This window comes from Pongo pygmaeus, chromosome 1, assembly GCF_028885625.2.
Source record: "Pongo pygmaeus isolate AG05252 chromosome 1, NHGRI_mPonPyg2-v2.0_pri, whole genome shotgun sequence".
Taxonomy (NCBI): Eukaryota; Metazoa; Chordata; class Mammalia; order Primates; family Hominidae; genus Pongo; species Pongo pygmaeus.
Genome location: NC_072373.2, coordinates 222740400 through 222765774, shown reverse-complemented (window position 1 = coordinate 222765774; position 25375 = coordinate 222740400). Strand labels below are relative to the sequence as shown.

General features: G+C 40.0%; 1 protein-coding gene across 12 annotated transcripts in view; it reads right to left on the bottom strand.

Moving 5' to 3' along the window:
* Positions 1–25375, bottom strand: part of RERE (arginine-glutamic acid dipeptide repeats) — a 466306-nt gene that overhangs the window by 128795 nt on the left and 312136 nt on the right. For all 12 annotated transcript variants that reach the window (XM_063668254.1, XM_054440862.2, XM_063668280.1 and 9 more), the window contains 3 exons: positions 22497–22545; positions 14069–14193; positions 11751–11850 (listed from right to left, as the gene is read on the bottom strand). In XM_063668254.1, coding sequence (XP_063524324.1) covers positions 11751–11850; positions 14069–14193; positions 22497–22545 — 274 coding nt within the window. The remainder of the gene's footprint in view (positions 1–11750; positions 11851–14068; positions 14194–22496; positions 22546–25375) is intronic.

The following is a 25375-nucleotide window of genomic DNA, read 5'->3' as shown; positions in this document are numbered from 1 at the left end:
GTGTTAAAATGTTGTTACATGGAACTTTAGAAGTGAATTTATGAATTTCTCAGCCCAAAGGAAGCCACATAGGTGAACACCTAAACACTTAATTTTCAAAACAATAGCTCAAAATCTTTCTAACTGATCAAAGTACAAACAATAAAAGTTGAAAATTATATATTATTATGCTAATAATCAGCTGAAAAGGTCTTGGTTATACCAGAAAACCTCAACTGCGTGATCTTTTTCTGCATCCTCACTAATGCTATAATTAACAGTGCAACATTCTGTTGACTTCAATATCCTGCTATTACATAAATAAAACACTGGCAACAGTGCCTGTCAAGGCTGATTTATATGAGGTGCTGTTCTGAAATTTATTGGATTTCCATAATAAGAAATCATACAGCATATCAGCTTTACCCATTAGACTTTCCAACAACAAATAAAAAATCCTGAACGACAAGAAAACCCAACATTTTACCTTAACCCAAGCCAGCAAACATTAACCATTTAATGTTGACTCATCTGGATAGAAACATTTAAGTAAAGGGTGTGGGTATGGAATGAATGTCAGAAGGCTCCTCTCACATGCTTAGGGAAAACTTATGAAAGGGCCTCCTGGCAATGCCTTATTTGGGAGCTGAGAAATATTCCACATTCAAGTCATAAGCACTGCAAAGCTAATCCAGGTCCAGATACTTTAGTGAAGGCCATTTATAATGAACAAACAAAATACCTGACAAAAATTCTATGGACTTAATTTTTTAGAATAAAAGAGAAATGAAAATGATCCTTAGAATAGGGTTATCTGCAATATTCTGCTATGCCAACTTCCTAACATCAATTTCTGGATGATCAAGTGATATGAACTTGAACTTGATTTATCTATTCAATCATTCAACAACCATTTAGTATCTCTCTACCATGTATCAGGCATCAGACTAGGGTTAGAAAACACAAATAATTAATACTCAATAGTTAACAAATAGTGATATTTATAGACCAGAGATGAAAAACTATGAAGCCGCTGGGAGCCTTGAATTCTTTGCTGAAGGAGATGTGGGTGTGCATAAATAAATAAGCAAACAAACATGCACTTTCTTGAATACATAAAGAGCTTAATCCAAACGTCTAAAAGCCACCCATGTCTCAGGGAATAAAACTGTCCAGGCGGAGGTGAAATCTTTGTTGCATGATTATAAATTTTACTTACACACAGTGAATATATAGTTATGTTTAGTGTTGGTGAGAAAATGGCAATAAATTACTGAGAAAGAGAAAACAAAATAATTTTAATTGTATTAGAAACTAGGAAAGATACCTGAGCCCAAAGAAGGAAATCCAACATCAGTTTAGTAAAAATAAGTTGGCATGATATATTCTAGAAAACCTTAGTCTGTCTCAAACGATGGGGCTTTTCTGTAGTTTCTAAATAGGAATATAAAGGTCTATTTTGTAAATGGCCAAATAAATGTAAGCACTCAAAGGTGGCTAAATTAACCCCATTAGGATAAGACAGATCATCTACATGTTATATAGCATGATGTTTACAAATTATGTCAGCTGCAAGTGTTCAGATGAGCCTAATGCAAACACTGTATGAGGAAACACACACAGAAATATTTCCACACAAGATCTTTCTGGGGAAACACTATTACTTCTTCATATTTAACATAAGCTTATATTTAATATATAAAAATACAAATAAAACTTTTTTTTTTTTTGAGATGGAGTCTCACTCTGTCGCCCAGGCTGGAGTGCAGTAGCGCCATCTCGGTTCACTGCAAGCTCTGCCTCCAGGCCACGCCATTCTCCTGCCTCAGCCTCCCAAGTAGCTGGGATTACAGGCGCCACCATCACGCCCAGCTAATTTTTGTAATTTTAGTAGAGATGGGGTTTCACTATGTTGGCCAGGCTGGTATGGAACTCCCAGCCTCAGGTGATCCACCCACCTTGGCCTCCCAGTGTGCTGGGATTACAGGTGTGAGCCACTGTGCCCAGCCAAATAAAACAATTTTACATTTATAGGTGTTCACATTTGAAATATTAAAATAAAATAAAACATATCATTGCTACATACAAAAAGGAATACGCCCAGTGTTACTAAGAAATCCCTCTTTTCCTAATGAGAGAGACCAACATGTTTATTACATCTTCTTCCTCTACAGCAGTACAAAGCTGTTTCTTATGTATGAAAAGATAAGAAATACATGTTAACATAAACTGTCCTGAACTATCTGCCAGTTCACCATTGGACCAAAGGTAGCAAGTCATGTGGCCATGAAAATAAGATATTTATTAACTGCCTCTGTGATTCTTCAATGAGGCCTCTACTATTAAGAATGTGGGCTGGATCCGGTGGCTTACGCCTGTAACCCCAGCACTTTGGGAGGCCGAGGTGGGCAGATCACCTGAGGTAGGGAGTTCGAGACCAGCCTGACCAATATGGAGAAACCCCGTCTCTACTAAGAATACAAAATTAGCTGCGCGTGGTGCCGCATGTCTGTAATCCTAGCTACTTGGGAGGCTGAGGCAGGAGAATCACTTGAACCTGGGAGGCGGAGGTTGTGGTGAGCTGAGATTGCGCCATTGCACTCCAGCCTGAGCAACAAGAGCGAAACTCTGTCTCAAAAAAAAGACATACGGCTGAAGTTTTATATAACCTGAAAACCATCTTCATTGAATTAAAACAGACTAAACACTCCAAACAAAAGGCAGAGCTTGCCAAACTGGATAAAAAGGCATGAAACAACTAAAGAACACAGGAGATGTTACCTTAAATACAAGAAAAAACAAGATTCAAAGTAAGAAGTTGTAAAGAGATGTACCATGCAGACAACAAGCATAAGAAAACTATAGTGGCTGTATTAATATTAGACAAAATAGACTTCAAGACAAAGAATATTAGTAGACACAAACAAGGTTACAGCAGAAAGGTAAAAGGGTCAAAAGACAGAGAAAGACACAAATATTTTAAGTGTTCATGTGTCTAATAACCAACTTCAAATACATGAAGCCAAAATTAACAGAATCAAAAGGAGAAACAACCAACTCTACAATCACTTTTTTTTTTTTTTTTTTTTTTTTGGAAATGGAGTCTCGCTCTATTGGCAGGCTGGAGTGCAGTGGCGCGATCTTGGCTCACTGCAACCTCCACCTCCCAGATTCAAGCAATTCTCCTGCCTCAGGCTCCTGAGTAGCTGGGACTACAGGTGTGAGCCACCACGCCCGGCTAATTTTTGTATTTTTAGTAGAGACGGGGTTTCACCACGCTGGCCAAGATGGTCTCGATCTTTTGACCTTGTGATCTGCCCACCTCGGCCTCCCAAAGTGCTGGGATTACAGGCGTAAGCCACCGCGCCTGGCCTACAATCACTATTGAAGACTTTCATACATGTCTCTCAGTAACATACAACTAGGTGATAAAAAAAATTAGTATAAGAAAAGATATGAATACTAACATCAACTACTGACACCTGCATAACAGCACACCCAGTAACTACAGAGTATAAGTTGACTACAAGTACACATGAAACATGAACCAAGATACATCACATGCTCAGCCAAGAAACAAGTCTCAAAACATTTCAAAATACTGAAATGTTACTGAGTACTCTTTGACCACTGAATTATAGGAGGAAAATCATCAAATTAAACCCCAAATAGGTAGAAAAAAATTAATAAAGAACAGAAACTAATGAAATATAAAACAAACAGGAAAAAATAATAAAACCAAACTCTAAAAAGATCAATAATGTTGAAACATCTTTATATTGATCAAGAGGAAACAAATTACCAGCCTTGGCAAAGCGGAGTCCATCTTAAAAAAAAAGAAAGAAAAGACGAAAAGCACTTTCTATATAAAAAAATTTAGATGGCTAAACTGTGAATTCTGGCAAACATTTGATATACAAATATCAATCCTTTATAAACATCTTAAGAAAACAGAACAGGAAGAACTATTTCCCAACTAATTTTTTGAGGGAGTATTATTCTGATATGAAAACCAAAGTTCTTATTACAAAACTCCTTATTACAAAGAAGGAAGACTACAACTCAATATCTCTCATGAACACAAATGTAAAATTCCTTAACAAATTATTAGCAAATTGAATCCAATAGTACGTAGTGACCAAGCAGGATTCATCCTAGGAACAAACAGTTCCTTCATATTTGAAATCAATGTAATTCACTATATTAACAAAACAAAGAATAACAATCATATAATAATCTCATTAGATGTAGAAGGAAAAAAAAAGCAACTGACAAAATTCAATGCCCATTCACAATAAAAACTCAACAAGCTGGATATATAAGAAAACATTCTAACTTGATTAAAAAAAAAACAAAAAAGGCCAGGTGCAGTGGCTTACACCTATAATCTCAGCATTTGGGGAAGCTGAGGAGGATCACTTGGGCCCAGGAGTTCGAGACCAGCCTGGGCAACATAGTGAGACCCCTTCTCTACAAAAAATTTTAAAATTAGCTGGGCATGATGGTGTGCCCTGTAGTCTTAGCTACTTGGGAGGCTCAGACTGGAGGATTACTTGAGTCTGGGAGGTCAAGGCTGCAGTCATTCAAGATTGCTACACTGCACTCCAGCCTGGGCAATAGACCCTTTCTCAAAACAAACAAACACAACAAAAACTGCATTGTACTTAATAGTAAATGACTGAAAACTTTCTAAGATTAGAAAGATAATGTCCACTCTCATCACTTCTATTCAGTATTGTAGCAGAGGTTCAAGGAAGTGTAATAAAGCACAAAAAAGAAATAAAACACATAGATAATAAAGGAAGAGGTAAAACTATATTTCCACACGACATGTTTAGCAGGACCAAAAAAAGCCAACATATAAAAACTGATTGTGTTTCTATGCTATCGAAGACCATTTAGAAATTAAAATTTTAGTTACAACAGAATCCTCAAAAAGGAAATACTTAGGAGTAAATTTAACAAAATGTTGTAAGATCTGTATTCCCAAAAAATCTTATTGTAAGAAGTAAAAGAAAGCTGGGCATGGTGACATGCACTTGTAGTCCCAGCTACTCAGGAGTGAAGCAGGAGATCACGTGAGCCAAGGACTTCAAGCCCAGACTGAACAACACCGCAAGACCTCTTTACATTTTTTTTTAATTAAAAAAAAATCAAAGAAAACTTCTTTAAAAATAGAGAAATATCGTATTTATGGATTAGAAGATCCAATATTGTTAGGATGTCAGTATTTCCCAAACTGATCCATAAATTCAACAGAATCCCAATTAAAATTCCATCAGACTTTTTATTTTTTATTATTATTATTTTTTTGAGACGGAGTTTCACTCTTGATGCCCAGGCTGGAATGCAGTGGTGTGGTTTCGGCTCACTGTAACCTCCGCCTCCCAGGTTCAAGTGATTCTCCTGCCTCAGCCTCCCAAATAGCTGAGATTACAGGCACGTGCCACCATGCCCGGCTAATTTTTATATTTTTAGTAGAGACGAGGTTTCACCATGTTGGCCAGGCTGGTCTCAAACTCCTGACCTCAGGTGATCCGCTCACCTCGGCCTCCCAAAATGCTGGGATTACAGATGTGAGCCACCGCGCCTGCCAGACTTTTTAAAAATTAGAAACTGGCAGGTTGATTCTAAAATTTACATAGAAATGGAAATTACCTCAAATAGCCAAAGCAATCTTTAAAATCACATTTAAAGCAGAAAGACACCCCTGAGGTCAAGACTTCCTACATAGCTACAGTATTCAAAACACAGAGGCCCTAATAACGATCAATGAGACAGAATAGAATCCAGAAAAAGATCCAAACATAAAAAAGCAGCTGATTTTCAATAACAATGTCAAGGCAGTCAAATGAGAAAAGTTTTTCCAACTAATATTGTTCCAACAACAGGTATCTGTGTGGAAGAGAATCAATTTTCACACCATAATTAATGCATTGCAATTCAAAATGAATCAAAGACCTAAATGTAAGAAGTAAAGCTTCTAGAATAAAGCACAGAAACAATCTTTGTAATCTTGGAGTAATCAGAGATAGTACCATAAAAGGAAAATAATGACTTATTAAGCTTCAGCATAACTATATATTAAAATCAACATTAAGGAAAAAAAGTCAGGCCAGGGGCAGTGGCTCATGTCTTAATCCCAGCATTTTGGGAAGCTGAAGTGGGAAGATCACTTGAGGCCAGGCATTCTAGACCAGCCTGGGAAATATAGTGAGGCCCTGTCTCTAGAAGAAACAAACAAACAAACAAAAACTCTAAAAAAAATTAGCCAGGTGTGGTAGCCCGTAGTCCCAGGTACTCGGGAGGTTGAGGCAGGAGGATTGCTTGAGCTCAGGAGTTTGAGGTTACAGTGAGCTATAATCACTCCACTGTACTCCAGCCTTGGTGACAGAGTGAGACTTTGAAAAAAAAAAAAAATTTTTTTTAAAAGAACGAAAAAAAGTCATGGTATAGGACAAATAATTCTCAATACATATATCAAAGGACTTCTACCTGAAATATTAACAAAAAATCCTTATAAGTAAATTGTAAAACAAATTTTTTAAGTAAACAAACTATTTGAACAGATGCTTCACAAAAAAAGATAAACAAATGGGCAATAAAACATGAAAAGATGCTCAACCCTATTAAATTAGGAAATTCCAATAAAACCTCAATGAGATATCACACTACACATCCATTAAAATGGATAAAATTAAAAAAAAAACTGACAATACCAAGTCTTGGTGAAGATGCTAAAGATGTAAAATTATAACACACTACTGATGGGAATCTAAATTGGAACCGCTTTAGAAACTATAGGCCGGGCGCAGTGGCTCACGCCTGTAATCCCAGCACTTTGGGAGGCCAAGGCAGGCGGATCACGAAGTCAACAGATGGAGACTATCCTGGCCAACATGGTGAAACCCCATCTCTACGAAAAATACAAAAAAATTAGCTGGAAGTGGTGGCACATGCCTGTAGTCCTAGCTACTCAGGAGGCTGAGGCAGGAGAATTGCTTAAACCCAGGAGAAGGCTGCAGTGAGCCCAGATCGCACCACTGCACTCCAGCCTGGGCAACAGAGCAAGACTCCATCTCCAAAAAAAAAAGAAAAGAAACCTGTTTAACAGTTTCTGAGAGAGCTTCCTACGTACAAACAATACTGCCACTCCAAGTATTTACCTGAGAGAACTGAAGATAAATGTCAACATAAAGACTCATACAACAATGTTGAAAAAACTTTTATTTATAATGGCCAAAAGTTTATAAACAAGCAGAATGTCCACCACCAGGTTAAAGAATATGAAAAGATTGCGGATATGCATATCCATACAAGGGAATACTTATCAATAAAAAGGGGATGAACCATCAATACATGAAACACAAATGGCTCTCAAAATCCTTATGCCCAAAGAAGTCATACAATATGATTCCATTCCTGTAACATTCCACGAAATGCAAACTACTCTAAAATGATTTAAAAAAAATAAAACCATTGAAAACATGATACTTCAATGGCTATCTGAGGCTGGAAGCAGAAAATGATTATAAGAGGCCATGAGGCAACTTTTGAGGGTGTTGGAAATGTTTTGTATCTTGACATTATAGTACTTTCACAGGTTTATATATCTGGAAAAAAAAACCCTCAAATTTTTGACTTTGAAACAGAGCAGTTCATTATACATAAATCTTACCTCAATAAGTTGTTTCAAAAATTACACACTAGCAATCTCTTTTGTTAATAATGAAGAAAAAAACAATAAAAATAAGTAATCTAAGAGCTTAGATTCAAAAATAGGTCCATATAATTGTCATAAAGAACTGATAGCTCTGGACAACATTGTGAGACATCATCTCTACAAGTAAAAATAACCAGCTGGGCCAGACGTGGTGGCTCACGCCTGTAATCCCAGAACTTTGGGAGGCCAAGGCGGGTGGATCACCTGAGGTCGGGAGTTCGAGACCAGCCTGACCAACATGGCAAAACCCTGTCTCTACTAAAAATACAAAATTAGCCGGGTTTGGTGGCGCATGCCTGTAATCCCAGCTACTCGGAAGGCTGAGGCAGGAGAATCACTTGAACCTGGGAGGCTGTGGTGAGCCAAGATCGCGCCATTGCACTCCAGCCTGGGCAACAAGAGCAAAACTCCACCTCAAAACAAAAACAAAGAACAAAACAAAACATGAAAAACAGCTGGGCATGGTAGTGCACACCTGTGGTACCAGCTACTCTGGAGGCTGAGGTGGGAGGACTGCTTGAGCCCAGGAGATCAAGGCTGCAGTGAGCCGTGATCCACCACTCACTGGTGGGCAACCAGTGCACTCCAGCCTGGGCAACACAGCAAGATCCTGTCTCAAAAAACCAAACAAACAAAAAAGAACTGACAGCTCAAAAATTTTCTATACCAATTGCAGTTTTAAAAATGAAACGATTTATTTAAATTTACTTATATTTAAATACTCCTACTGGATGTTCAACACACTTTAATGTGGCCATATAGCCTATTTCATTTAAGTTTTATGTTGCCCTAGGAAGCAGGAAATATATACTAATTACTCACAGGTTTCTTCTAAACTGATAAATGCCTAACCTTGTTTTAAATCTATGCAATACTCTAAGAAAACAATAAATGCTTCCCACACAACAATGTATATATCTTTTTAACTTATTACTTAACACAGCTCAAATCTTCTATTACTCTAGGGAAGTAAAAAAATCCCGTAACTTCTCTCACAGGATATTTTCATTCACTTTTCATTAGGAAAACACTTGCAACTAAAGTTTTTGGAGTCAGTTCAACAGTGAAGTACAAAAATTAAAACAGCACATAACTTTCCAATTCATCACAAAATATGTACACATAACCTAAGACACCTGAGCCATGTCAGGCTAGTCTACAGAGTTTCAGTGTCATAAAAATAAAAAATAGTACAACAAAAAAATCTCTGGGAGTGCTAACAAAACCTTCAGAAGGAGCTTGCCACAAAGAACCATGGGCAAAAGTAGCCAAAATGATTTCTATACAGAAGTATGGTCTACAGAACTCTTAAGAGAATTTGGAATAAAAAGGGAAATAAATCATATACATTCAAGAAAGTGCCAAAAACAGACATTTAATTAAATATGGCAAGATCTTCATTATTCAAAATTCAACTGATAGCACAGTTATGAAAGCAGGATTTTTTTCACAAAGCTTTTATACAGAGAACAACTGGCCAGACATGGTGGCCCACGCCTGTAATCCTAGCACTTTGGGAGTCTGACACAGGAGGATTACTTGAGACCAGGAGTTCGAAATCAGCCCTGGCAACAAAGTAAGACCATGTCTCTACAAAAAAATAAAACTTAAAAAAGGGCCAGGTGCAGTGGCACACACCTGTAATCCCAGCACTTTGGGAGGCCGAGGCAGGAGGATCACTTGAGCCCAGGAGTCCAAGGCTAGCCTGGGCAATATAGTGAGACCTCATCTTGACAAAAATTTTTTTTTTTTTAAATTAGTCAAGCATGATGGTGGGCGTCTATGATATCAGCTACAGCTCTTGGGAAGCTGAGGTGGGAGAAAAGCTTGAGCCTGGGAGGTTGAGGTTGCAGTGAGCCAAGACCACGTCACTGTACTCCAGACTGGCAACACAGCAAGATGGTCTCAAAAACAAAAATTAGCTGAGTGCGGTGGCACATGCCTGTAATCCCAGCTACAGCTACTCAGGAAGCTGAAGTGGGAGGATCGCTTGAGCCTGGAAGGTCAAGGCTGCAGTGAGCTGTGACTGTGCCACTGCACTCCAGCCTGGGTGACAGAGCGAGATTTTGTCTCAAGAAAAAACAACAAACAACAACAACAACAGAAAAAAGTTCCTATCAAAGACTTTCTCTCTTTGCACAGACACTTTTAAGGTATTCTGAATTCACAGACATTCATATCTAACCTACCACAGCCTCTACTGGCAGTAGTATCATCAACCTCTGAGTTTCAGCTTCCTCAACTGTAAAATAATCTCAAAGGCCCCTTCTGGCTCAATCATAAGCTCAAAATAAAGATTCTGTATTTAAAACTAACAAACAAAAAAATCCCCACTAACTATCCTATCAAATCAGTGAGAATGTACACAAACACACAATATTTATGACAATGTGAAAAAACATTCTCTTATTTAGAGAATGGCATATCCCTAGCAAAACCACTCAAATGTTATATCATACTCAAGAAATCTAATTATACTAGGAATAAAAATCAGCCATATCACGCAGATATCTACATGTTTCCTCAAAAGCAAGCTGCATAGTAGATTTCTAAATCAGGAATGGGGACTACTTTCTTCCCTCTGTTAGGAACTTTTGGGATTGTCAGTATTTAACTCATCTAGCCGCCTTGGATTCTCCTATTTAGAAACTGGGACAGATGATCTTGAAAGTCTCTTCTAACTATAGTGACCTCTCAAGAAAAAAAAAAAAAAAAAAGAATAAAGGGGTGCTTAAATGACATTTGGTTAATCATCAGAAGAGGTGCTTAGCCTCGCCTACATACACATACACAACCACACACACTATCAATATATCAGAAATTGATTCCATAAATATCATTAGCTCTTCAGACTTAATGGTTTCACATTAGTAATGATAGAGAGAAATTATTTCATGTAACTTTAAAATACATTAATATTCCTATACAGCCCCATGGGATATAGCCTAAGGCCAAAACAAATAAAAACAACGACAACAAACAAAGAGAATGAAAGACAACTGGTTTCAGAATTCATATTGTTTGCAGCAGTGTGTTGTTATTTGAGCTGCTGTGTGTTTATTATGGGATTAAAGTAGATGAGTAATTATGATGGTACGTCATGCAACCAACTCAGTAACATTAGCCTCATTTATTTCATTTTACTTTTAATTTTTTAGAAATTATTCTTGTAAAACTTTTTATAGTCATGTAAAATATTAACATGTTCCAAAGTATACTTCATAAAAAACAAGTTTATGCAAAAAAGTTTAGCTTCTTCCCATCCCTCCATGTGCTTTAAAATAAATACATGGCCTCAGAAACAGTGAAGTACAAAAACACGGCTTCTAGATTCCAATCTTGGGGGTATGACCTTAAATTGTGACTTAATCTATCTCAACTTACTTCCTTATGTCTAAAAAGGTGATAATAATAGAACCTAGAGGCCGGGCGCGGTGGCTCACGCCTGTAATCCCAGCACTTTGGGAGGTCGAGGTGGGAGGATCACGAGGTCAGGAGATTGAGATCAACCTGGCTAACATGGTGAAACCCCGTCTCTACTAAAAATACAAAAAATTAGCCGGGTGTGGTGGGTGCCTGTAGTCCCAGCTACTCAGGTGGCTGAGGTAGGAGAATGGTGTGAAGCCGGGAGGCGGAGCTTGCAGTGAGCCGAGATCGCACCACTGCCAAAGCGAGACTCCATCTCAAAAAAATAAAAAATAAAAAATAAATAAAAATAAAAATAGAACCTAGAGGGGGTTGTGAGGATTAAGCAAGATCTTCTATGCACAGTATTTGGCTTTGTGAAGCCTCAGTTAAGTATCAGGTGCTATTATTAGGATCTCATTTGAGAGTCACCTCAAACCTGCAGCACAGACACAGATTAGGAAATGAACCTGCAGGTGCCACATCACTGGCCTGGAGCCCCCATGGCACCCAACAGCCAAGATCACAACTCACTCCTGAGTCTACAGGTGACCTCATGCTCCGCACTCATCACACATTCCCTACAGCCAGTTCAGGGGAAAAAGAAGTGTCTTCCCACTCAGGGTGACTTCAAAAGACTTACTGTGTTCAGCGCATTCAGAGTGGTGTCATCCCGAGAGGCTGCGACACAGCCGTCTTCTGTAGAGCCTCCATCACACATCCCTGCAAATGCTGCCATGCTCCTTCAGAAGAAAAGGTTTTTCCTTCATTAGTACATAGTAATATCAGGACAGAGACTTAGACCTTCAATTTTCAGAGGACATTTCCAGCCCAGAACAAATTCCATTACCACACGCATGATGAACCACTTCCCAGCTCTGCCTCTGCTCCTGTTTAAAAATAATTTTTTTTTTTTTTTTTTTTTGAGATGGAGTCTCACTCTGTCGTCCAGGCTGGAGTGCAGTGGTGCAATCTTGGCTCACTGCAACCTCCACCTCCAGGATTCAAGGGATTCTCCTGCCTCGGCCTTCCAAGTAGCTGAGATTACAGGCACACCCCATGCCCAGCTAATTTCTGTATTTTTAGTAGAGACAAGGTTTCACAGTGTTGGTCGGGCTGGTCTCGAACTCCTGACCTCAGGTGATCTGCTCACCTCAGCCTTCTAAAGTGCTGGGATTACAGGCGTGAGCCATCACGCCCAGACCAAAAATAAATTTAAGTTCCTCTTCACTCACGCAGAAAGACATATGTTACTTTTAGTCAGATCCATTTGTATTGTTTCTTCCCATGCTTTATCAGTACCAAGATTTTAGATTTGAGAGCATGAAGAATCTAAATCTATGAGCCACAATATTTCAGTAGATGACAATCTTCTGAAAGAAAAGTCTCCAGAAAACATGTGAAATTAAGTCATCTAAAATTTTACTTCATTCCTCTCATTCTGCATATCAACTACCTTTAGATGAATTAAAAGTAAAAAATCATGGCTGGGTGTGACGGCTCACGCCTGTAATCCCAGCACTCTGGGAGCCTGACGCCAGAGGACTGCTTGAGGCCAGAGAGTTCAAAATCAGCCCTGACAACATAGAGAGACAAAAAAATATATATTAGCCAGGTATGATGGTGCATGCCTGTAGTCCTAGCTACTGGGGAGGACGAGGTGGGAGGATCACTTGAGCCCAGGAGGTTAAGGCTGTAATGAGTCATGATTACACCACTGCACTCCAGCGTGAGACCCTGTCTTCAAAAAAAAAAAGTGAGAAACCAGAGATAAAACCTCTTAGTCATTCACTCCACTTACACATTCTCATCTCTACTGAATGTCACCATGCACAACACCGTTGACTAGAAAATAGCCAGGTAACTGGGGCAACACAGAAAGGACCCCATCTCAACCAAAAACAAAATTAAAAATAGCCGGGCATGGTGGCACGGGTCTATAACCCTAGCTACTCAGGAGGCTGAGGCGGGAGGATCGCTTGAGCTCAGGAAGTTAAGGCTGTAGTGAGCTATAATTGTGCCACTGTACTCCAGCCTGGGTGACACAGCAAGACCCTGTTTCAAAAAAAACAAAACAAGTAACAACCAAAAAAAAAAGAAAAAAAAGAAACCCACAAACCCAGCCAGGGTTAAAATTCAGATGCCCTAATCCTTGCTTTCATGTTTTTGTTGTCGTTGCATGCTATTGACGCTGCCAAGACCCAGAATCACTACATACAAACAAAGTCTGCCTGCCTGCTCTGTGATGTGTGAGGAGCGAATTCACACTTCTCTCTGCATCTGAGGCATTTGTATGTTCTATGCAACTGCTACGAGGGTGATCACAGATAAATATTCTCATGTAGGCAAGCCACAAAAATGTCAAGTTCAGGACAGGCACTAATGAACAGCCACAAAGTAGAGAGAGAACATGAAATCTGTAGTGGGTTTTGTTTTTGTTTTAAATTTTACTTTAAGGTCCAGGATACAAGTGCAGAACGTGTTGGTTTGTTATATTAGGTATATGTGTGTCGTGGTGCTCTGCTGCACCTATCAACCCGTCATCTAGGTTTTAAGCCCCGAATGCGTTACCTATTTGTCCTAATGCTCTCCCTCCCCTCACCCCCACCCCCCTGTAGTGGGGTTTTAAGATGAGCTGAATGACTCAAGTACTCAACTGGATTGAGAGGTTTTGGTAACTGTATGTATGGCCTAAGCTGTTTTCCTCTTGAAAAGTTCCAAAATTTGATGTGGGGCAAACACCAAGAAGAAAAACATTATTTCATCATGAAAAAAATTACTTCAAATTATTTTTCTCTGCTAAGAAGAGCCAGGGTCCCGATTACAGAGGGTGTAACCAAACTTAAAGTCAGAGAACGCTCAATATAGAAATAAAATCTCAGGGGAAAGGCAAAGTTTACTGCCTATGATCAGTTCAGATGGTCTGATTCAGAAAGCAGGATGGGGGTAGATTCTTATTACCTTGCTGCCCTCAAGTACATAAGGAGGTCACAGTCGTTAACTCCAGGCATCCAGACCAGTTCCTCATGTTGGGTCACTGTATCACCATCCGGAGAAGGAAATGGTTGCAGATCTGGAAGTTTGGCCTGTAAGACAAGGATGAGTAAGTCACAATCAAGGCATGTATTAATTATAAAGAGCTATCTCAATAAGCAGTCTTTAGGAACATATACAATGTTTTACTGAGCCTCTTTCTTTGGACAGCAGAAAAATAACAACAAAACCGTGAGTCATTTAAACTGACCTATTTCACATGTCAGGATCATTTCACCATAGAAGATTTCACAATAGACTGCTTAATATCTGCTTAACAGTGTCAAAGTAAACCAGTGCCAGCATGATACCAAGAGTAAAACAGAAGCACACACATATGCATAAAATAAAAAAACAAAATAATGTCTTTAGACGATAACAGCTATTGATAAAGAAGGGAAACACACATACATTTCCAATATAACAAGCTGACAAAGAAGACATGCAAATGATACCTCACCTAAGGATATTTGCTAAAAAATTAAGTGAGCTATCCTATTAGAATAGTGTTACTCTTAAGACAGTCAATAGCAATTTAAGTCATGGTCAATACCAAAACTAGATGAGTATTAAAGTAAACATTAAAAAATATAGCTGAGGCCAGGCCTGGTGGCTCACGCCTGTAATCCCAGCACTTTGGGAGGCCGAGGTGGGTGGATCACAAGGTCAGGAGTTCAAGACCAGCCTGGCCAAGATGCTGAGACCTTGTCTCTACTAAAAATACAAAAAGTAGCCGAGCATGGTGGCGGGCGCCTGTAATCCCAGCTGCTCAGGAGGCTGAGGCAAAGAACTGCTTAAACCCGGGAGGCAGAGGTTGCAGTGAGCTGAGATCATGCCACTGTATTCCAGCCTGGGAGAGACAGAGCGAAATTCCGTCTCAAAAATAAAATAAAGTAAAATTAAATTAAATTTAAAAAATTTATTTATAGTTGAGGCTGGGCACGGTGGCTCACACCTATAATCCCAGCACTTTGGGAGGCTGAGGTGGGTGGATCACCTGAGGTCAGGAGTTCAAAACCAGCCTGGCCAACGTGATAAAACCCCGTCTCTACTAATAATACAAAAATTAGCCAGGCGTGGTGGTATGCGCCTGTAATCCCAGCTACTTGGGAGGTTGAGGCAAGAGAATCGCTTGAACCTGGGAGGCAGAAGTTGCAGTGAGCCAAGATTGTGTCACTGCACTCCAGCCTAGGTGACAGAGCAAGACTCCGTCTCAAAAAAAAAAAAAAATTATATATATTTATTATATATGTAGTTGAACTGACCTCTGGTGACAGAAATCAGGGTAGTGACTGCTTCACAAAAGAAGGAATTGCTTGTGAAGAACAGGAAGGACCTTTCTGGGATGACAGAAATGTTCTGTGCCTTGATACGAATCATCAGGGCAGACTGAAAAGCATACGTAAGATACGAACAATTCGCTGTACATAGAGTATACCTCAATAAAAAGAATTTTAAAAAATATTCGAGCAACAGCGCTCCCCTCCAAGACTGTAAGTCATCAGATTTAAATACCTGTGGCATTTTCTCACCCACACTCTGCTGGGACAGAGCAAGAGCAAGCAGGTGTCATGACCACCATAACCAGCAGAGACCTGTGAAAAGTCAGACATTTGCAAGATACTCATGTTCTCATCCTGTCAAATGATGAACACGGGCACATCAGTCTGATAAAGCTCCATGGTACACAAAGCCTGGGCAAAAAATTTAAGTGAATGCAGTAGGGTGAATATAAGCCAGCATCATCCAACAGAAATAAAATAAGATTTATTTAATTTTAAATATTCTAGTAGTCACGTTAAACAAAATGCCATATCCCAATCTGGACTAGCCATATTCCAAGTGCTGAACAGCTATGTGTGGCAGTGGCTCCCGACCTGTATGTGCAGGTGTTAAGAACTCAAGAGTGAAGTGGACCACGGTGAAATGGAGATAGAACCGCCCCATCCAGGGAATGCTGCCACATAGGAACGGGACCCAGTGTGTGTACATCCTCCATCTTTTTCCAAATTCCAGAAATCTTCACATTTATGTAAAAGTTTGTGGTTTTAAATGTTGGTTATTCAAGTTTTTGAGGCAACTGCATAGCAAAACATCACATTAGTAGGCCATGTGGCAGGCTAGCCGTCAGCACCCACACAGCTTTACAGGCTGTCTTCCATGCCTCTAAATGTGTATCACGCTGACTTTCTCCAAGCAAGGATGTTCTTCTTTGGTTAAGTACTGACCTTCTATAACATCAAACTGAGTGTCACAATTAGTTCTGCTTAATACGTAGTGAAAATAGTGGCATAAAATTAAAACACAATGGGCCTGGCGTGGTGGCTCACGCCTGTAATCCCAGCACTTTGAGAGGCCAAGGCGGGCGGATCACCTGAGGTCAGGAGTTCGACACCAGACTGACCAACACGGTGAAACCCTGTCTCTACAAAAAATACAAAAATTAGCCAGGCATGGTGGCACATGCCTATAGTGCCAGCTACTTGGGAGGGTGAGGCAGGAGAATCGCTTGAAACCTGGGAGGCGGAGGTTCCAGTGAGCTGAGATTGCACCACTGCACTCCAGCCCGGGTGACAGAGCAAGACTCCGTCTCAAAATAATAACAATAATAATAATAACAACAACAACAACAACACAACAAATGTTGGAGTCAAAAGGTCTTTGACACTAGTACTGAGCTCTGCTTCCCCAGCACCAACTACAGTACTGGGTACAGCAGTTCTCTAATGTCTGTTATTAATCGAAAAGTACTATTACTGTGAGCAGGACCAACCTCTCCGCCCCCGATTCTTGAGAAAAATGGACTGGAAATATAATTAGACAGTTTACAGAAAAAGAAATGAAAATGCGTCTTAAGAATTGATGAGTCAACCTCTCTGACAACAGAAATGCAAATTAATGGCACATATTCAATTTTGCATCTATCATATTGACATAAATCCAAATGTTTGACAACACATAAAGCCATGAAAAAAACTAGCACTCATATTAGTTGCTAGTGTCAACACAAACTGATACAATCTCCGTGGAGGGGAATGTGACAACACCCCCAAAATTATATATGCACTTGTCCTCTAAGTCAGTCATCCCGCTTCTGGGGATATAGCCCCAAGATACACTGGCAAAAACATCAAAATCTATATGCACAGGCTATTCACTGCAGCATTACATGTAATGGCAAATGACTGGAATCAACTCATATGCCTATTAATAGGGATCAGATGAATAAACTGCTACATTCACACATGGAGTTCTATGAAATAGTATTATAGAAGGGAATGAGAAGGAGCTCTATATACTGCTATGAGGAGAATACAAGAATATATTGTTAAAAGAAAGGTGGCAAAAGGATGTACATTATGTTATTATTTATCTAAGAAGGGGCAGAGGGAATGAAAATAAGAAGCTTAAATAATAATAATCTCATTAAAACTGTAAACCAAATGGAAAGAAATGCAACAATTGAGCTGGTTCTACTCTAGGAACTGTTTCAAGTAACCCTAAGATATATTAATTTGCTTATACAGCCCTGGCAGGATATACAAAACAAAATGCAATACCAAGCTGTTTTCAATAAGCATACTGTTTGTAGCCATGTGATTACTGTTATTCTGGGCTGTTATATGTGTATTACGGAATTGAAGCAAATAAGTAATTTTGTTGGTGTCATTAAAAAATGGGATTTGAGTCACAGGATAAAGATATAGATAAAAGAAGGACAGAATTAGTATAAAGGCCATATAAAAATTTGAATTTGAATTGGATATATCAGCATAAATTTATAATGTATTTTATCTTTAAGAAAGTAGGGAAATAAAACACCTATTTCCTATTCTGTCTACTGAAAAGGCCTCGAAATAGCAACCAACTCAGTAAGAATGAATACCCCAGCACCCAGTATGTAAATACCGCTTCCCACTACAATAAAAGAGGGCTCTTCTGAGACAAGTTTAATTCCAGATCTAGGGAAGACAATGTATAAGGTGAGGCAGTAAAATCATGTCTTACCAGAGAAAAAGGATTAAGTGAAAAGGACAAAAACCACTGGGATTAAGTGAAAAGGACAAATACGCAGGAAGATGCCCCTACTGGCCCAAGATGGATCTTTTAATCATCAATAAGAACTGATTAAAGTTGATTATAGATTAAAAAATAATCTTAAATCCACTGGTAACCATGGAAAGATAAGGGTGAAGTTTCATTTATTTGTACGAGGAATAAATGGATGGTAGAATTAGAATATCACTGTTTTGAAATCCCTAATAAAATAATGGATGTAAGAAATAATCAGTGGTAGCTGGGTGCGGTGGCTCAGGCCTGTAATCTCAGCACTTTGGGAGACTGAAGCGGTGTCTCATGAGGTCAAGAGTTCGAGATCAGCCTGGCCAACATAGTGAAACCCCGTCTCTACTAAAAATACAAAAAAGTAGCCGGGCATGGTGGCGGCGGTCGCTTATAATCCCAGCTACTCAGGAGGCTGAGGCAGGAGAATGGCTTGAACCCGGGAGGCGGAGGTTGCAGTCAGACAAGATTGTGCCACTGCACTCCAGCGTGGGCGACCGAGTGAGACTCCGACTCAAAAAAAAAATAAATTATCAGTGGCTGCTATTTACAATTAAAAAAGAGACATATGAGCCTCCTGGCAGAAGCACCTACCACCACCCAGGAAGCATTTTTCCGGAAGGCAGGGTACCAAACTAGAATGAGGCCGAACCTCTAGATTTAACCACTAATTCTCAAGTCATGCAAAGAACAAAGTAACAAATTTAATGCAATCAGCCAAATCTAGACTGCAGAACACCCTACAGGATGAAATAGCTTCTTTAACACATACACTGGGGGACTGGGGGAAGGACCTGGGAATTAAGAGAGAAAAAGAGATTTATCAACCAACTGCAATTAATGGCTCTCATTTAGATTCTAATTTGAACTATGAAAATATAAAGAAAGAGAGAAAGATAGAGACAGACAATTAGGGAAATATGGGCATAGTATACACTTGAATATTAAGAAATTGCTAATTTTTATAAGTTGTGATATATTGTGATTGTGTCCAAATCCCTTATCTTTGGAACATCTACAAGGAAAATGATGTATTTGTGAGGCATTTAAAATAACAGCAGGAAGATGTGTGAGGGGGAATAAATGCAACGGGTTTGACTAGGATTTGATACTTGTGGAAGCTGAGTAATGAAGAGACGGACTTTATTGTATTATTCTTTCCCTGCTTTTGTATATGTTAGTATTTTCCCTAACAAAAAGGTTAATTTTTTTTTTTTTTAAAGACTGGTTCTGTCACCAGGCTGGAGTGCAATGGTGTGATCTTGGCTCAGTGCTGCCTCAACCGCCTAGGCTCAAGCAATCCTCCCACTTCAGCCTCCTGAGTGGCTGGGACTAGAGACATGCATCACCATGCCTATCTAATTTTTGTATTTTTTGTAGAGATGGGGTTTTGCCATGTTGCCCAGGCTGGTCTCGAATTCCTGAGCTGAAATGATCTGCCCACCTTGGCCTCCCAAAGTGCTGGGATTACAGGCGTGAGCCAAAAGTCAAAAATTTTAAAAAGGTAAATGTTGCCAATTCATTTTTAAAAGTTCTATTATTTTTGGTGCTCCAAAACATTTCTTTTTGAAAATGAAGCACACAGAATACATTTAAAATCTGATGTAAAAAACCAAACATCTGATTTTAAACGGTAGTATACAAAAATCCAATCACAGTAAATTTGCTCCTTTTCCAAGAATGTAGTAAGCATCTTTTCCTTAGGAACTACTTTTTCTTTTATGGTAGGAAAAAAAAAAATCTATAAAATAAAAGTCTGGTACAAAGATCTCAAGACACTGGGAATACACAGTGAGAGGGAAAAAATGGGTAGTAAAATACAGTGCAAGAGAAAGTAGAGAATGGGAGATGAAACTGAGTGGCATTAGGTGAGTACCAGGTTCCCAGACTGAAAATACAGCCCCGAGGCAGCAGTCAGGCCCACCTAATGGAACACACCAACAAAAGACTCTACTTGAACAAGCAGACATTGTCCTCCTGCAGCTTCTTTCGGTCTGTATCAGTTATAACCCTAGGTCTGGGATGAGAAGTATCTTCTATAAACTATGTGACCCTGATAGTTTCTGTGTTCACTTCACTTCTTAACTCCTTCACTTCTTAATTTCTTTCATTACAGAGTTAAAATAGGTTATTTAAAAATGTAAATGACACCCAATTTAGAAATGCTCAAAATCTAGACAGAAATAATAACTAGACAGACGACTGAAATCTCTATGCACTTCCAAGGCTCATTGCTGCCTGTATCCCATGTCTTTAGACATGACGGCCTTAGCTATGGATTCCCCAGCATCCATTCCAACTCAAATGCTAATCATGTTAAACTCTTTCCTCATGGTTTAGAAATAGACACATGATCCAATCCATGGCAACAATATGTGGGTCTACTGGGGACCTGCTGGGGAAATTTTCCTTGCTCCTAAGAGGAAAGGAAGTTCAATTCTTTCTTCCTCTCAACACTTGCTAAATTTCATTCATTGTAAGATCCACTGTTATTTTATGTGCACTGAGAAAGGATAAAATATAGCCAATAAATTATAACCACACCACAGAATGTACAATGAAGCCCAACTATAGAGAGCAAATGTGAAGGAAAAAAGTGTATCTTAGAATTAGTCAAACTGAGCTGAGGATGATGCCACCTCCATGGAGGCCAGCTGGGTACAAGACAGTCTCAGAGAAGCACAGCAGAGCCCCGGCCCTGCCTGACCAGGATGTCATGACGTGGGAGACAGAAACACAGCCAGAGTCCTGCCAGTGAAAGCATCCTAACTGATACTGAGATCAAAACAGAATGAGCCGGGCCCAGTGGCACATGCCTTTAGTCCCAGCTACTCAGAGGCTGAGGCAGGTTGGATTGCTTCAGCCCAGGAGGAGGTCAAGGCTGCAGTGAGCCGTGATCGTGCCTCTGTGCTCTAGCCTTGGCAACAGAGTGAGACCCTGTCTCTGAAAAAAGTAAAAACAACAACAAAAACCAAAGAGCTGTAGTAAATGCAATGAAATAAGAAAGAGCAACAGTCGTGACACAGCAACCCTCTGAATGAAAAGTTTCCTAACCATCTTGACTCTCCTGAAGGAAAAGAGGTTGTTTATTTTTTTGCAGACAGTCTCGCTCTGTCACCCAGGCTGGAGTGCAGTGTCGCAATCTTGGCTCACAGCAACCTCCACCCCCTGGGTTCAAGTGACTTCTCCTGCCTCAGCCTCCTGAGTAGCTGGGATTACAGGCACACACCACCACGCCCAGCTAATTTTTCTATTTTTAGTAGGGATGGAGTTTCGCCATGTTGGCCAGGCTGGTCTCAAACTCCCGATCTCAGGTGATCCGCCTGCCTCAGCCTCCCAAAGTACTGGGATTATAGGCGAGAAGCTACCACACCCAGCCGGGAAAAGAGGTTTTAAACATCTTTTATCTTTTTTTTTTTTTTTTGAGACAAAGTCTTCCTGTGTTGCCCAGGCTGGAGTCCAGTGGCCACGATCTCGGCTCACTGCAACCTCCGCCTCCGGGGTTCAAGTGATTTTCCTGCCACAGCCTCCCAAGAAGCTGGGATTACAGGCACCTGCCACCAATCCCGGCTAATTTTTGTATTTTTAGTAGAAACGGGATTTGCCATGTTGGCCAGGCTGGTCTTGAACTCCTGACCTCAAGTGATCTGCCCGCCTCAACCTCCCAAAGTGCTGGGACTACAGGCATGAGCCATTGTGCCTGGCTTTAAAAATGTTTTAAATAAAAATCTGTGATCAAGTGTTCATCAATGGATGAATGGATAAACAGTGACACGTACATACAATGGGTCATTTAGCCTTAAAAAAGATAGAAATTCTGACACATGCCTTTAACACGGATGAACCGTGAGGACATTATGCTGAGTGAAATAAATCAGGCACAAAAAGACAAATACTGTATGATTCCATTCACATGAGGTACTTTCATGAGGTAGAACAGTCAAAGACAGAGAGAGGAATGAGAATGGTGATTGCCAATGCTGCAGAAGAGAAATGGAGTTACTGTTTATGGGTACAGAATTTCAGTTGTGCAAGATAGAAAGAGTTCTGGAGATAGACGACAGTGATGGCTATACAACAATATTAATGTACTTAACTACTGAACTTTGCACTTAAAAATGGGAGATGGTAAATGAATGTGGTGATCTGAGGGGGGGAAAAAAAAAACCTCTGTATTTATATAAAATTCCCTATAGCAATAACAACATTCTAAGATGCTGCTCAACAGAATAAAGTGCCAGCAGAATAATAAGAAACAAAAACCTATTAAGGAAGCTATGAAAATGAACCTCACCTGATGACTAGGACCAACACGAATCTCCCCCTGGGTACTGTTCAGCCTCCTGGAACAGAAATAGAGCAGATTAAGTTAGCGCGATATAGTTTTGACATAAACATTCACACATTTTTCAAAAAAAGTAATTCTCTTCAAATAAATGAGGAAAAACTGAGGAAGAATTAACGTCCCCACTACTTCTAATGTTCTGTATACATACACCACCCACCACCACACACGCACCTCTAAAACCTTTTCCTTCTAAAATCCTAAGAACTGCAGCTTCCTTTCATGAGAACCTTCCTACATCATCGTTCTTTTTTTTTTTGAGACAGAGTCTCACTCTGTCGCCCAGGCTGGAGTGCAGTGGCACAATCTCAGCTCACTGCAACCTCCGCCTCTTGGGTTCAATTGATTCTCCATTTCAGGTGCCTACACCACGCCCGGCTAATCTTTGTAATTTTAGTAGTAAATTTCAGTAAATTTTGTAATTTTAATAATTTGGGTTTTCATCATGTTCGGCCAGGCTGGTGTCAAACTCCTGACCCTCAAGGGATCCGCCTGCCTCGGCTTCCCAAAGTGCTGGGATTACAAGCATGAGCCACCACACCTGGCCCCTATACCATCATTCTTTCATGCCTCAGAGAGATGGACATTCCTGTAGTACAATTCCAGTCAGACATTTCTTCCTTTCAAAACATTTCAGGGTGCCCTACCATAAGCCTTATAAAATACAAATGAGAAAATTTATCCTAGGACACATACTGAGCCAGCCAGCCGGCCAGCCAGCCAGCCAGCCAGCCAGCCAACCATCCATCCATCCATCCATCCATCCATCCATCCATCCATCCATCCATCCATCCAACAAATATTTAAGTACCTATTATAAGCCAGGAATTGTCCTAGGTGTTGGGGATAAAGCAACAAACAGGGACAGGTACAGAGGCTCACACCTGTAATCCTAGCACTTTGGGAGGCTAAGGCGGGAGGATCGCTTGAGCCCAGAAGTTTAAAACCAGCCTGGGCAACACAGAGTGACCCCATCTCTACAAGAAAATTAAAAATTAGCTGGGCATGGTGGTGCATGCCTGTAGACCCAGTGACTCAGGAGGATCACTTGAGCTGGGAGGTCAAGGCTACAGTGAGCCATGTCCGCACCACTGCACTCCAGCCTGGTCAACAGAGCATGACCCTGTCTATAAAAAAGGCAACAAACAAAACAGTGTCAAAGAAGATGGCCTAAGAGGAGGCACATGCTCTTGTTTTTCTCTCATGGATCTGATATCCATACCCACTGTGTTTGAAATTGTTAAAAATACATTTTGGAAAGCTATTATTTTCTTTAGGGCACCTGGGTCCAGTACTTTCTTCTTTTAATCCAACCATCTTCTCATGAAGAATCTTGTTTGGGCAAAGGTGGTGGTAAATGTGACAAAGGAAGAAAAAAAGAAGAGGAGGAAGAAGGGGAGAAAGGGAGGAGGAAGACAAGGAGGAGGAGGAGGAGACGAAGAAGAGGAAGAAGAAAAAATGTGGTGGTCCAGTCGTCAAGAATCTTACAAGCCTCCAGCTGGCGAGGCAGCATCTGTACCAAAACACCAGAACAGGCCGATGCCCGTATTCATCAACATAAGACACTTCAAAAGACACAGTACAAAAATGTGAAAGGGAGGTACCAAAATGAGGCAGGTTTCAAGAGAAGACACAGAAGGAGATAATAGGCCTAGCAGCAGGAAAAAAAAGAGGACTTTCCAAGTAGAAATGAAAGCATGCAGAGGTGGCAGGCTGAAAGGGAGGGACGGTGACGGGGAAATGCTTGCATGTGGGCTGACTTCATCATACAAGTCATCTTCATTTCTTCATTAGGAGAATGGTATGTGGAAAAAAGAAGCTAAAAGATGGATTGTTCTCATAGGTTTATGTAGGAAATGGAAGAAGGTGTTTTAGGAGGTATGTAGAGGAATCAAATCAGCCACAAGTTATTTTAATCACAAGCGCTTCTCTAAGAAAAACAAGCAAGCAGCCAGTGTTACCACTATTTCCCTTCCAACTTGTCCTTTTCTATTTTCTAACTAGCTGTGAGCAAAACAAGCTGCCAAAAGCTCTAAATACTTTCCAAATGCTTTCTTGCCTACAAGTAGGTCTAGCCAGAATGTATCATTTCAGAAACCTTCAGCCACAGCCCATTCAGTAACTTGTGCCTGCAGCTCAACCTTTGGGTTCTTCCAGAAGGTCTGTTACTCTGGAGTTCTCCAGTGGTTGGATATCATTTCCATATCATGGCTACACTGTTAAGTCCCTGATAATTCCGGAAAAAACATTCCTGTTTGATTTTTATTTTATTTTGGAGATGAGGTCTTGCTATGTTGCCCAGTCTGTTCTCAAAACTCTGGGCTCAAAGGGACCCCCACCTCAACCTCCCAAAGCGCTGGAATTACAGACATGAGCCACCGCACTCACCCCACAACCCCATTTTTATTTTAATAAGCCAATTTATCGTCATATTTAGCTTTAAAAAACCCAATGTGCCATGATAATGAAACAAACTCCCAAATACCCTGTTGACTAGTACTACTTACATCTCACGTATTTCCATAAAAATAGGATGCAGATAATTATTATTAAACTAATAATACAAATGAGACAAAAAATGTATTGGGCCATCTTAAGAGACTTGAAAATTGTTTAAGTTTATAACAGGGAAGAGTACTAATAAGTAGGCTATAACATGAAAACCAAGATAAAATAAGGAAACTTCTTAAAAGCTTATTTAAAAATCCCTCTCTGCAACAAAAGTATTTTTAAACTGTATGTGCTCTCCCTCTCCCCTCTCCCCTCTCCCCTCTCCCCGGTCTCCCTCTCCTTTTTTCGGTCTCCCTCTGTTGCTGAAGCTGGACTGT